A 14,980-nucleotide genomic window follows, 5' to 3' on the forward strand; every position below is an offset into this window, starting at 1 on the left:
TAAAAAACCCAAGCATTTTATAGTAAATATAGGGGGTCTGCGATTTTAGTGTTTAAAGTGCACTAAATTTTTATACCTCTCAAATTAGAAATTATTTTAAAATTGCAGTTCTGTTAAAGTTTTTTCCTGTAGGTAATAGAGGTAATAATAATGAGATAGCATACTTCTTTTTTTGCATTAGTAGATGTTTCTTGCCTAGAATCTTAGCTTTCAATTATGTGTTGAAAATGCCGGTTTATGTAAACTCGGAGCTGCAGACCCTGCAGTGTGCAGCCTTGCCACCAGGGGGCGAACGGTACCACCCTGAAATGTGTTACCATTCAGTGATCCAGCACCTCTCCTAAGGAGGGACGGTGCCAGCTCCATTTTTGGAAAGCTGTGCCAGCTCTGGGGCTCAAACCTAATTGTAAAGAGTGTGTTGCACACAGGGCCTTGGACGCACAGAGCCATAATTGTGCACTGGGAAGACAATGCTTTAGACAGCTCTTTCTTTAGTATGTTACTGGATCAATTATTCAAAGAGGATGCACTTTTTGCATGTTCTATAGGCACAGTTTAATATTAGAGTTGAACAAGGAGTGATTAGCTGACTTTCCCCTCTTCCTTTAGGCATATCACTTAAAAATTGCGTGATGTGTGATCAGTTGGAGATTCTGAACAGGGAGCTTGAGAGGTTGTTACAGAACAGCAGCCTGGAAGAAGGCACTTTAAACTCAGACTGTCTTCAGCCATCAGTGACTGACTCCCTGGATATAATCTCTGATTCAGACAATGGAGCAAAATACGTATTAGAGCAGGTATTCAATTCTATGAGATACAGCACTAGGGTCTTTAAAATTAGTTTGTTCTATTGTCTTTTTTTTCCCTCAATTTTTTTCTCCTCTTTTTGGAGTGGGAATAGTTGGCTGAGGGAAAGAATGTAGATAATGTATGTAATCCCCTCTAGAGAAGGTAAAGGGGAAGGAAATACTGATGTGGATCTACCTATATATTCATATTTTTTTTCCTAATTCTGCTTTGCCACAGTCATGCAAACTTTGAGATTTCTTGTTCATGAAATAATAAAGTGATGCACTGTTTAAAATTAGATTTAGGGAGGAGTTTATCTTTTCCCTCTCATTTTTGGGACAGTAACATAGCATTGGGCAGCACCTAGAGGTGATAGCTGCTTAGGAAGTTAAACGTGTTTCTAAGCAGCAACGATGCTTGAAGAGTTGGGGGCTTGAGAGATTTGAAAATAACGAGGTATTCTTTAAAAAGAAAAGTCAGGTTATGTATTGGCACATTAAGGACGATGTAATCTGTTCTTAAATGTATATATCTCCCCACTGGAATGTTAACAATCAAATTTTACTCCTTTGAAAGAATAATGTTTTAGTTATTTCCTACACCTGCTAAGGCAGCCCCCATGCGTCTTTGCTTGCAGAACGCTGACACGCAGAGTCTGAGTCCAGTACTGTTCTTTTGTCTTCACTCATTTATTTTATGGGTCAGTTGAAAAATGGCTTTTTCTGTCCTATCCATCTGGTCCTTCTTTTCCTCCAAAATTCTTTTCCAGTGTTCTAGTAGTTTGATAGACTATTTTGGGTTAAATGCAGGCATTTCCTACTGTTTTTTAAACTTAGGTGAGGTCAGAAGGAAACAGTCAGTGTTGATCTTCCATTGCCATCCCCCGGACTAAAGAGTTGCTCAGATGCATTAAATGAGATTTTTGAAATATTTTCTAAGGGTTAATTTCTAAGGGTTGTTACTGATATAATCTGTTCTTGAAGTAAAGCTTCTGAAATTTTATATAGTGCAAACCTTATTAGTGAAAGGGACAGTGATAAGGAATAGTCCTTGATTCTGAAGCTCAGCTATAAATTTTTATGATATCCCACCTCGTAAAACCACTGAGTAGCCACTTGGATTTAAACCCTCAAAGCTGCAGATGTCTTCTGTAATGAAATTTAGTAATGCAAACTGGTAAATCTCCCCTACTATAAACTTGAACTGATGGAGTTTAAAAGCATTTCTGTGTTTTCCTTGCACAGTATGTGCTTATTGGATTTCCCTCTGCAAATGCTTTTCAATACTGTAAATGGAATAGACTTGTTGATTACAGTTTGTTATTGTTGTTGGAAGTCCTAATGGGATGTAAACAAATAGATAGAGGTCAATTGTATTTTGTATTTATTTAAAGGTCTCAGTTGTTGGTGAATGGTGGAGGGTGATTACTTTACTTTGACTTTTCATTCCAGTTTCAGTGTCTTTCTGAAAGCAGAAAACTGTCAAAAAGGAAAAATAACAGAATTTGCTTTATAATGTAATAGAGGCAAAACAATTCCAAATTTATGTAAACATTAGTAAGGTAAGTTCGTAAATGTATCAATGCCTTATTTTTTCTTTTTTTCATCTTTCCCCCCAGGAGGCAGCAGGAAGAGGAGGATTGATAGTATTTGGTCTTGCTGACAACTCCGAGACTCGGTCTGGCACTTCTGAATTGGGAGTTTCAGGATGTGCTGGCAGGATAATGCTGAATGACTCGGATCCTTTGCTGCCCTCCTCTGGCTCTCCTGTTCACTCAGCTCTACCCGGAGACACCATTCCAACCTCTAATGCTGTGTCAGGTAAAGCATAGAGAGGACATTGAAGAGACTTCTTATTTCTTTACGTTTTATCTGGATTTTATATCTCAGAGTTTGGATTACCTCTGCCTCTAGCTTTTAACTTCATCTTCCAAGGTAAACAAAGATGTAAACTTTATTTTGACGTGTTGCCTTCTATTTCGGTCTTTTTCTGGTGTGAATATAATTGTAGTGTTGCTTTTAATTATCTTCTTAAAGGTATAGTTAGTGATTCTTTTCTGTGGGGAAACTTAATGGAATTTCCTATTGAATTAAAGCCATTTCAGCTTTTTACCTGTGTAGTACAGGCTTAAAATTCACTTTTTATTCTGTTTGAAATGTTAAAATAATCGGTTACTACTTAAATTTCTGTTGTGGAGTCTACTGCTTTTACTACTACATTTATAGTATCTCATGGAAATGACTCTTTAAGCTACAACTTCAGTGTTAACTTTTAACATAGCTGCTTGGATGTTTACATTTCCATGGCATTGACAGATGCATTTCTCTCTTAACATTGTTAAATGTAGTACAAGAAAGCAGAGGAGTCCCACTATAGAGCGATGGTGTTTGATAAGGCAGAGCATTATTGCAAGTGCTGCAGTGTATGAAATAAGGAGGTGTTTATCACCACTGTATGCTGCAAGACTGGGAAAAGCTTATTGCAGGATGCCTCTGAAAACTTGTAGCTGTGATACATGCAGCTGGTAGAGATACCTTTGATTCTTTCAGCATGTACTGTTATTTAGGAATTCTGTTAGTATTCCCTTTTGGTTTTGAGCCAGGAATATGCATATAACTACTCCAGAAACGCTTTTGGGGGAGACTTGGGGGATATTGCTTCATGCTGTTTTTAAAACACTGTTTCTGTTTATCCAATTCATTGAGAGATACTTACTGCTGCCTATTATAGTTTCACATGGGTGATGTAACTGCAGTGACTGCAAAACGTAATTCCTGCATTCATTTAGGAGAGCATTTACGTGACGTGCAGCTCATTGAAACCATTGCACCATGATGTGATACCAACTGGAATTACTTGTTTGTGCCAGGTTGTTCCTGAATTGCTCAAAATGCAGTCTCAGATTTTATAGTTATTTCTGTTATTTGCTTCTGTCTTTTCAAATAAGAGAGTCTCCTACTATGCTGGAAAGGACTTTTTGAGAAATTTTATTTTTGTTCTTTTCTGTACAATTTCTTCTATCCAACAAACCTTGTTAGAGAAATAATGAACGTGTGTTGCTGTGTCCTGCATACCCACCAGTGTTTCTGAAACAAAAATAGTGGCTAAACTGTTTAATAGACCAGGTATAGACCTAGTTACATGACGTGCAGCTCATTTAAACCATTGCACCATGATGTGATACCAACTTGAATTACTTGTTTGTGCCAGGTTGTTCCTGAATTGCTCAAAATGCAGTCTCAGATTTTATAGTTATTTCTGTTATTTGCTTCTGTCTTTTCAAATAAGAGAGTCTCCTACTATGCTGGAAATGACTTTTTGAGAAATTTTATTTTTGTTCTTTTCTGTACAATTTCTTCTATCCAACAAACCTTGTTAGAGAAATAATGAACGTGTGTTGCTGTGTCCTGCATACCCACCAGTGTTTCTGAAACAACTTAAAAATAGTGGCTAAACTATTTAATAGACCAGATATAGACCTATATATAGTTTATTTTAATAAGACTGGGTTGTTTCTCTGGTTTTACATTTTGTTTAAGTTCCAAGCCCTCAGTATTTGACTAACTCTATGTTAGCTAAACAGCAATAGCTCATTAACATAATGAGATTACAGCAGAATATTTAATAATCACTTAGGCTATGAATATTTTTGAATCTCAGTTTTGAACTTTGTTTCTTTTCAGCATTTCAGGGTGTCCATACTATGGAACAGGCTGTGAATTCACAGCCAGCGTCGTTAGAATCTGAATCTAATACTGACAACATGGAAAATAGTTCTCCTGGTAAGATTTCTTCCTTTTAAATTGGGCAGAAAATATGCTTTTTTTGTCCTCTGTATGTAGTTGTGTGGATATATGTGTATTTAAATAACAAAAGATTTTATAACAGCTGGATTATGTTGGCACAGTGTTCAACAACCTACTTAATGGCTACTGCTGTGGCATTACATTCACAAGAAAGTATTTTATCTGTTTTCATGGTCATAAAATGAGGTGGAGATACTTACATAGTCTTCAGGGTCATAAAATGAGGTGGAGATACTTACATATTTATTATTACAAAAAATAGAATACTATGTTGGGAAAAAAAAATACCTTATGAAAAAGCACGTTTCTTCACCACCAGTTTAATAACTCTTGTCCATATTTATTAGTACAAAGAACAGAATACTATGTTGAGGAAAAAAATTCCTTATGTAAAAGTACGTTTCTTCACCACCAGTTTAATAACTCTTCCCTTGCTTTTAGCATCAGTTTTGGATGAAAAAGGTGAACAAAGCAATGAGGAGGAACAAAAGACTATCAAGCCTACAAGTAAAGAGTTCAGGAAAACCTGGGGCTTTCGAAGGACTACGATTGCCAAGCGAGAAGGTGCGGGAGATGTCGATGTGGACTCCAGTGAGCAGCAGCCACAGCAGCAGCAGCAAAGCTTAAACCTCCGGCGCAGTGGGCGGCAGCCAAAGCGCACGGAAAGGGTGGAAGAATTTCTTACCACGGTGAGACGCCGGGGAAGGAGGAGTGTCCCTGTTGTTCTGGAAGATTCCAGTGAACCGGCATCCTGTCCAGCTACAGACGCTGAAACCGCTTCGGAGGACAGCGTTGAGAGCACTCCGGATACAAGACCTACAACTCGCAGGATGGGCACTAGGAGTAGTGTGCATCAGAAAGGCTCTAAAAGCAGAAAAGAAGAAGAAGAAGAGGAGGAAGAGGAGGAGGAGGTAGAAGAGGAGGAAGGTGATACTTCCGATAGTGATAGTGATGGGTTGACACTAAAGGAACTGCAGAATCGGCTGAGGAAGAAACGCGTTGAACAGAAACCCGTGCAGCTGACACTGAAGGATATACAGAACCGCCTGAGGAAGAGGAATACGGAACAAGATCCTCCAGAACCAGGTGAAATCCAGGATGAAAAACAAGATGAGACCGAGTTGCCTGTCAAACAGGAGCCTGAGACTGCAGACAGCACCGAGATCGCGAGCCAAGTGGTCGTGTCCGAGGAAGGCACTGAAGATCTCCAGGTTCAGCAGGAGGTGAAGCCTGCCCTCGGCACAAAAGGCATCACAGATGAAGAACCTGAAGAACTGCCCAAAAGCAAACCTGAGTCTGAGATTTATGACCCCAATGCACTGTATTGTATTTGTCGTCAGCCACACAACAACAGGTAGGGAATGGTTTCAGCTACAAATGCAACACAAGTAGTTGTAAGTTTTCTGTGATGAAAAATTAAACTAAATGCTTACTTTTTGAGTATATGTAAATGGGCTGTTGGATTGGTTTGAAGCTTTGGGGGGAGTTTATAACAGATATTTAAAAGAGGAGATAAATGAATACAGAAATGAATGGTGGGGCAGAAGGGTATACTGGTACTTTAGCAAGGTACTTAAGATCTGCTTGAAATAGCTGTTGAGATTAATTGTCTTTCATTTCACAATGTTTTATTATTCCTTCATCATTTGTTTTCCCAGGTTTATGAGGTAGTTAAGATCTGCTTGAAATAGCTGTTGAGTGTTAATTGTCTTTCATTTCACAATGTTTTACTGTTCCTTCATCATTTGTTTTCCCAGGTTTATGATTTGTTGTGACAGATGTGAGGAATGGTTTCATGGTGACTGCGTGGGTATTTCAGAGGCTCGAGGGCGGTTGTTGGAGAGGAACGGTGAGGACTATATCTGTCCAAACTGCACCATCCTGCAGGGACAGGACGAGCCCGTTTCAGAAGCAGACCAGCAGGAAGCTAAAACAGGGCAAGTAAATGTGGATGGCACAGAATTCACAAGCATAGGAACAATTGAACAAAAATCTGTTGAGGACCAAGGAATCAAGGGTAGGATTGAAAAAGCTGCAAATCCAAGCGGGAAGAAGAAACTAAAGATATTTCAGCCTGTAAGTATTTGAGTTGTTTCTTATTTTTTGTATTTCACTGAGTACGTTGAGACAATGGCTTGCTTGTGTAGCTATAAATCTGACTTGGTTTTTTAAAGCTAAACATGAAGCTGAACAACCTGCTAAATATTGCTATTTAGCGGATGTTTATCCATAATTTTATCAATACAGGAACTAAACCTAAGAAAGTGTTCTTATGTAGTGGGAGATCTAAGTCTTATGTAGGTGTAAGGAAATGCCACGCTACATGCTTTATGCTCTTCTGGCCTTTCTAAATACTCTTATGGAAGTCAAATAATAAAGTGTTCTTTTAATAGAAATACTAGAATTTTGAACTGGTTTATACTAGCTTTGAAATGATCTCAGACAATTTCGGATGTTTTTAATGATAGTGAAACTTTTTACTGAACATTGATGAGCGTCTGTGTTGGAGTTAATTCCAGCTGTGCTTCCTCTGTACTTCCAATTAGTCTTTGAAGTTCAATACTGCCCTTTTTTTTTTAACATTAACGTGTATTTTGAATTATTGCAAATTCTGGCATAAAATATAAAAGACATTTAAATTTTGTAACAGCAGTTTCAAATACATTTCGGTGCCTTCGTACACCGAAATGGTTTTGAGAGTCCAGTTCTGTTGGCATTGGCCTGCATTTCACTGACTGTTTTAGTATTAATTTCAAGTTTTGCTTCTGAGTATCACCAATTACTCTTTGATATCAGCATGCTAGCGAGTTCATGAACGTATTCCTTTAGTGAAAGAAAACCATAATTGTCATTAACTCATTGCCTCTTGTGGAAGAACTGCTTATATTTTAGGTATTCTTTGGCATTTGGAAATGGAATGGAATTGATCTGCTTGTGTTTGCCAGGTGGTACCACATTTTGAGAGGCTGAGCAGTCGAGTCTGTGTTTCAGCCCATGCTGTCCCTCAAGCATCAGTTAAGAGGTTTTATTCAAGCCTCTATGGCTTGTATAAACAATCACCACTCGCACTGCAGAATTCCCTGCCCGTTCTGGGCAAAAATCATGGCTATTTCTTATGCTGATGTGCTGAAATTACTGTGGTAACAGTGACTGAAAGCCTCATTATTCAGTTTATCTGTTCTCTTACATGGGTGTTGTATGCACTTTGAAAAAGACTCCTGTTTGTTGCTGTCCATAAGCACCAATAGCTGTGAAGTTTTGGTTTGTCACTAAAACTCTTAGAAATTGTTTAAGTACAGGCATCAATGCTGAAAGTTTTGTCATCATCTGAGTAAATGCCCTTGATTAGAAGTCACAGCTCAGTTAGTTTGGAGTTTGAAAGAACATGAATTGATAGTTCTTTCTTGAACTTCATAGTTTGGTGTGTACATGATGGAAAAGTATTCTATTCAGTTTATCTGTTCTCTTACACGGGTGTTGTATGCACTTTGAAAAAGACTCCTGTTTGTTGCTGTCCATAAGCACCAATAGCTGTGAAGTTTTGGTTTGTCACTAAAACTCTTAGAAATTGTTTAAGTACAGGCATCAATGCTGAAAGTTTTGTCATCATCTGAGTAAATGCCCTTGATTAGAAGTCACAGCTCAGTTAGTTTGGAGTTTGAAAGAACATGAATTGATAGTTCTTTCTTGAACTTCATAGTTTGGTGTGTACATGATGGAAAAGTATTCTAAATCATAAACTTGATTTTTATGGTAAAATTCCCAGGTTTTATCAGACTGCAGCACATAATGCTGTCTTACTGACTTTTGCCTGGGGAAAAATAAGCGACAGCTCAGTTAGTTTGAAGTTTGAAAGAACATGAATTGATATTTCTTTCTTGAACTTCACAGTTTGGTGTGTACATGATGGAAAAGTATTCTAAAGCATAAACTTAATTTTTATGTTAAAATTCCCAGGTTTTATCAGACTGCAGCACATAATGCTGTCTTACTGACTTTTGCCTGGGGAAAAATAAGCCACACTATGCAAATATTTTATTTTTTTAACTGGAAATATGCCTGAAAAACCAACTTTTAGTAATTAAAAATTGCAGTTTATTGATGTGAGTGAGGCTGTCTAGAACTACAGTAGTTCTGAGTGTTAGGTCAGTTGTGTAACATTTTTAGGAGTGATCTAGAAGAGTGAGACTACAGGTATAATGCCCAGGGGTGATGTATTGGAGCCTACAGAGCTTTCAGGTATTTCTAGACTTTGGCCTAATGTGCTCTCTTTTCAAGGAATGTGCTATTTTCTGAATCTTAACATTTGAAGAGGAAGCACGTGGTGTATAACACACCGATATAAATGAGGAGTAATTGTGAAGTAGAGGAAAACAGAGATTGCACATGCAATTTTCTCAATGTGTAAGAAGTATCAGGCTACGGCAAAATTATCTGGGAGAACGGTTGTGTTGATGTAAGGTGGAGACTTCTAAAATTAAAATTGGTAGAACTCTAGAGCAAGAATTATCTGTAGGCCCAAACAGCCGAGTGCTTCCCTTTGCATGAGTGTATGGTTGAAAACAGCTGCTGCTGGTGATATAGAAATAAAATGTTTCAGAAACTCTGGCTTTCTGGCTCTGGCCTTTCTAGGCTTTGGCCTAATGTGCACTCTTTTCAAGGAATGTGCTATTTTTGAATCTTAACATTTGAAGAGGAAGCACATGGTGTATAACACACCGATATAAATGAGGAGTATTTCTAGACTTTGGCCTAATGTGCTCTCTTTTCAAGGAATGTGCTATTTTCTGAATCTTAACATTTGAAGAGGAAGCACGTGGTGTATAACACACCGATATAAATGAGGAGTAATTGTGAAGTAGAGGAAAACAGAGATTGCACATGCAATTTTCTCAATGTGTAAGAAGTATCAGGCTACGGCAAAATTATCTGGGAGAACGGTTGTGTTGATGTAAGGTGGAGACTTCTAAAATTAAAATTGGTAGAACTCTAGAGCAAGAATTATCTGTAGGCCCAAACAGCCAAGTGCTTCCCTTTGCATGAGTGTATGGTTGAAAACAGCTGCTGCTGGTGATATAGAAATAAAATGTTTCAGAAACCTTGCTCTTGAGAAACCGGTTCTGCATTATTAAGGAGATTTCTCACATAATGCAGAGGATCAGAAGAAACCTTTGTGTCCTTATGGGATCTGAAAATGTAGGAAACTAACCTCCCTTAGCTCAGTGCCAGCAGACCAACCACCTGAAAATAGTGTGCTACAAGAGTGACATTCTTGCATTTGTGTGGGTTGTTTCTGTTATATCACGAATTAAAATTGTTTTCACACTGGCAGTTGTGCAAGTCACTAACAGTCCCAGCTGTGGTCTGCACACGTGATCTCTGAGCATTTCTTCATGTTCCAAAGGTATGTTTCTGTTGTTTCCTCTCTGAAGTCTGAACTCGCTCCGTTTCAATCCGCAGGTGGTTGAAGCTCCTGGTGCATCGAAGTGCATCGGTCCCGGGTGTTTTAACGTGGCCCAGCCCGATTCCGTGTACTGCAGCAACGACTGCATTCTCAAACACGCCGCCGCCACCATGAAGTTTTTAAGTTCTGGCAAAGATTCAAAACCAAAACCTAAAGAGAAGATCAAACCAAAATCTGAAAAACCCAGCATGCCAAAATCTCAGCTACAGGTAAGCTAACGTTTGAGATCCAAAAGAGTTGTGGCTTCTGTCTCTGCTCTCCTTTTTGGGACAAATTGCTGAGTCCTGCATTGAAGAGAAACTTTTATTTTCTTTTTCTTCTCTTTTTCTGTGGTAAAAGCATTGTTTAATTCTTCTGATGATAAAATGTTTTCTTATCACTTTTTAAAAAATCTTAATAATAACCCCTAGATGGAGATAGTTTCTTGTAAGGGCCTTCTAAGATGCTAGTGCACTTCTTAGGGAAAAAACCAAGCAAACAAGCAAAAAACCAAACCTATTTTAATTAGTTCCAAATTAATTAACTTTTTAAATTTCTTGTAAGGGCCTTCTAGATGCCAGTGCACTTCTTAGGGAAAAAAACAAGCAAACAAGCAAAAAACTAAACCTATGTTAATTAGTTCCAAATTAATTAACTTTTTAAAAAAACTGTAAGCAGTGCACCTTTTCATTACAAATTACTGGGGTATGGGCAGTAATTTGGAATTACCATGAATTGTCAACTAATGTGATCGCATTGTATGTGCACTTTGGGAAGAAAAATGATGAAATCAAAGCCACCTTCTTTCCCTTTTGAGACAGCTATAAAATAGGCAGTAGTTTTTAAAACAAACAAGCAGGACCCCCACAACCTGAAGATAAATGCTGTTCTTTTGGGGTGGTTTCTTTGCTGTTTTCTTTTCCTGAAGTTACAGTGTATATTGCCTTTGCTTGAATGTGAAATTACGTAATTTCAAGTGTATTTACAGGAGCTTACTATAAAAGAAATTTGTGTATATGTATGTAACTATTGTAAAATATATTTTATGATTATTAGTAATTGAACTTCTTTTAATCCTACAGGTGACTATTAAGCCTCTTCCAAACCAAAAGAGACAATTTCCTGAGAAGAGGGAGCTGACTGTGAAGAAGACTGTTGTGACAACAGCCAAGACGGAGCCGAACGCTCAACCTGTTGCTAAAGAGCCAGCAGTAGAAAACACCACGCCGTCCTGGGCAAGCGATCATAATTACAATGCTGTAAAGCCTGAAAGGACTCCTGCCATTTCATCTTCACTGTTGTTCAAATGTATGTATCGCATAGGGATATTCCTGAATAATCATTTCCATTTTCTTTGAATACCCATCCATTCTTGGCTCTGCAAGACTAGGGAGTTTAGGATTTTTATTATTTATTTTTTTTTTCTTAATATGGCACCAAACCACTTTTCTTCACCTTCAAAGATTTGCACACAGATAAACACAAATGGGAGACACTTTTAGGAGTTTCAATTGTATCATATGACAGTTGTATGATTAAGAGCCTGTCAATCTGCCCAGCTGATTTCTGGATGAAAACTACATGATTAAGCTTTAAATTTTTCCCGGAAAGACAGTAATTGTTTCTAATCTAGAAGAGGTGAGTATCGATACATTCATGTTCAGTTTTACAAAAGGGTTGCACAGTGTGCACCGTGAATCAGCAATTGACTGTACTAATTGGAATTGTATTTTTGTAATTTAGATTTGGTACCTTTCTCTCAGGTCTTGCATTTTCAGTGCTAGTGCCGAGAATGAAATCTTCAACGTGGTATCAATGATACCTTACACTTCTGCACCAAGTCCTTCCTGCTGCTTTTCTTCCTCACATGAAATAATTTAAGGGACATTTTTTACTTTTAAGTTTGGGGGGAGGCAGTAATTTTTTTTTCTTTCCTTTTTTTCTTTCTCTCTATATATTCATACTTCACACATTATCCACACACACAAGAACACCTCTGAAGTGGATAATAGGCAGAGATACTGCCTTGCATATTTTTGCAGGTTTTTGAATTAACATCCTTGTAACTCATGCAAAGGTAAGTAAGTACTGCTTTGTAGCCTCAACAAGTCTTTCTGCTAATGACATTTTTTTTAATTAACTCCAGTTGAGTACTTTTATAATGCAGTGGTGGAACTTCAGCTGAAATCTTACATTTCATGTTTACAAAACACATGACCTGGTGTCTAATGTTTGCTCACTTGAAGATTAATGAATTCAGGAATACAGTTCTCACAGATTTCCTAGCCACACTTCAGCTGATTTTTCATTTTATTTTCTAAAATAAACCTAACTATTAAACACATCATATGTAAAGTAACTGATAAGTTTATAAATTATCTTTAAGATGAGATTTTTTTAGATGTAATTTTTAAATACTGAGGGAACACCAGCTACCCTAAATTGCTATTTGTTGTTATAGCACATAGTAGCCTTACTAGGTATATTTTAATAGTATTTACCCACGTCAAATGTTTTTAATGGCTAAAATTTTTTCCTTGCATATTTAGGTAGTGGGGCCCAGTGCCTCTTTTATAGTAAACTCTGTAAGAGATACATTTTGATAAACTTGGCATTATTTTTTTTTAAGCTTCTTCTAAAGAAACTAGCTTTTTTACCAGAAACAGTATTTTTAAACATAACTATGAAATAAGAAAGATGTAACTGAAACTATAAGGGCTTATTTTACGTGCCGAATTATGACGACACTTTCTATCTTAAGATAATTACAAGCGTCCATGTAACCATATCACTTACAATGTCCTTACTGCTACAGGTTTTTTTTCCTAGGAGACAGGAATTACAAGTTTAGGCTTTTTTTAAATGGGGGAGGGGAGCTATTCTTACGTTTAACCACACTGGAGATTATACAGGTTTAACAAATTCCAGTAGAAAATTGAGTTCCTGTAGCTAAATTCTTAAATTGGTTCAAAAATACGTGTATATACCGGACTTCAATAACGAAAACAACCTAGTGCATGTGATGAAGAACTCTCATATCAAATGCAAGGAAGAACTTCACATTGCTATTATGAAGGTAAGTTGTACTAATGTGTGGGGTCTCTGTGCCGTTACTAAATTCCCAGGTAAATTGTGTATTTGTGAAAAACAATTATCCTGCTTTTTGCTTGGAGGGATTTGAGGTGTGATCGTCCTGAGAAGCCGCTGTTGCCTCATCTTTAAGAGTATTCTCCAAGATGTTATTTACTTAACAAATCTGTTATGCTCTTCAGAAGTTAGAGCACGGTGGAAATCCGTGAGAGTCATCTCACTTCCAGTATCTAAAAGTTAGAACTCATGAAGCCTGAGTCTGTCAAGAAAAACCCCTTCAGTGGACAAAACATAATCTGCTTTAGGCACTAATCTTGGAACGAAGTGACTCGCAGGTTAGAAATGTGTATTTCTGAACATTGATTATGAAAGACGTTTAAATGACTAGTTCAGACGTCTGGGTGTCTTAAGGTCACCTACAGGAGGGGGAAGGGCAGGATTCTTCAATATACCCTATTTCAAAGTACCGCCTGTGTTCTCCCAGAGCTTCAAGCCGTGTTTTGCAAACCCTTATTTGTCACCTCAGTGCGCAAGGCCTGTGAGGAATTAAGGAAACTTAATGTGATTAGCAGAATTACTCTCTGATACTCTTCCCATCAGTCAGTATATCATATTTCAGACACGGATTTACTTTATATATTTACTCTGTACTTGTCAGGTACAAGAGTTGGGGGTTGTTCCACACAACAGTAGTTTTATTAAGTAATAGCAAGAAGACAGAGGAATTCTGGCTGAGGAGGTAAAAGCAGTGTAGGAAGCTGTAAGTACCATTGTGAAAATAAAAAAGTATGGCCCTGTCTGCACACAGACTGGTGCCAGTTTAGTGCTTCTCTTCAGGCAAGGTTGTACCAGCTTGTCACTCTTAACTTGAGTGCAGTGTCTGTGGATATACTGCTGCTGGTTTAGATTAACCATTAAACAATATTTTACATAAACTAAGGAGCAGCTCTTAAGTCATGAATATGTTTGTCTGCAAGGACTGGTCGTAGTTCAACTCGATGCCTTTGCTTTGGTGCAAGTGCTTCCCCGAACTGTTGTAACCAAACTACTTCTGGCCTCCGAATGAACTCCTTTGCTTAATGCTGTATTCTGCAACGTAGACCCATGTTAAGAGGCAATAAGGATTGAGTAGTAGCAAAGGAATAAAAAGAATTATTTATTTTTATATTACTGGCAACTTTCTGGGACGTGCAGCTGCCTGTTTATGTAGGTCCGGCCTTGACCCTTTGCAACTGGAGTTTTCAGAAAGGCTCCTGATGGACCAAATAATAATCAGAGCACCTAAGATGAGTGCTAGAATTTTGGAGAAATCCATCTTGGAGATGTGGCTTTGGGAAGATGATAGTCTCAGGGTGGCTGGTGTAAGGCCCCAGTGCTGATCTCGCGTCACAAGGGTGGCAGGGGCTGTGCTGGCCCAGGGCTATGGGGACCAGCCCCCTGGCAGTGGCACGAGCCAGAGCAGTGGTGGCTGCTGGTGCCAGCATCCCCTGGGACCCGGCTGGTTAAAAGGAGCAGTGGAATCCTTGGGGAGCCATTACTATCTCCTGCCTGGGAACTGCTGGAGCTCCCCTTCTCTGCTCTACAAGGTATGTCACGTCTCTCCTGTGGCTCTGCGCCACCTGAAGGTTTTTGCTGTGTCTCTTATGTTAGGAAGGCTGGTCCCTGCTGCTGGTGTCATTCTTATTTTGCCTTTCCAGCACCCCCCAGGCCCTGGGACCCCAGAAAGCCAGCGTTCTTGCCATGATGGGTGGCTTCAGTAGAAGGAGCCGTTGCTGAGGGGAGGGGCTGGGGGTCAGAAACCCGGTACAATTTACAGATGTGCTGTGAATATGAGGGTGGTGTATCTCTTGTC

At 38.5% G+C, this 14,980-nt stretch overlaps 1 protein-coding gene across 5 annotated transcripts in view; it reads left to right on the forward strand.

The window, feature by feature from the left end:
- DIDO1 (death inducer-obliterator 1) overlaps positions 1–14,980 on the forward strand; it is a 58,034-nt gene that overhangs the window by 17,355 nt on the left and 25,699 nt on the right. For 4 of the 5 annotated variants that reach the window (XM_014955948.1, XM_014955964.1, XM_014955939.1 and 1 more), the window contains 6 exons: positions 2,408–2,609; positions 4,473–4,571; positions 5,037–5,949; positions 6,353–6,671; positions 10,056–10,268; positions 11,121–11,346. In XM_014955948.1, coding sequence (XP_014811434.1) covers positions 2,513–2,609; positions 4,473–4,571; positions 5,037–5,949; positions 6,353–6,671; positions 10,056–10,268; positions 11,121–11,346 — 1,867 coding nt within the window. In that variant the 5' untranslated portion in view covers positions 2,408–2,512. Of the gene's footprint in view, positions 1–2,407; positions 2,724–4,472; positions 4,572–5,036; positions 5,950–6,352; positions 6,672–10,055; positions 10,269–11,120; positions 11,347–14,980 lie in introns of those variants that run through there. The other variant, XM_014955973.1, reaches the window with a different exon arrangement.

This window comes from Calidris pugnax, unplaced genomic scaffold (genome assembly GCF_001431845.1).
Source record: "Calidris pugnax isolate Ruff unplaced genomic scaffold, ASM143184v1 scaffold50, whole genome shotgun sequence".
Lineage (NCBI taxonomy): Eukaryota > Metazoa > Chordata > Aves > Charadriiformes > Scolopacidae > Calidris > Calidris pugnax.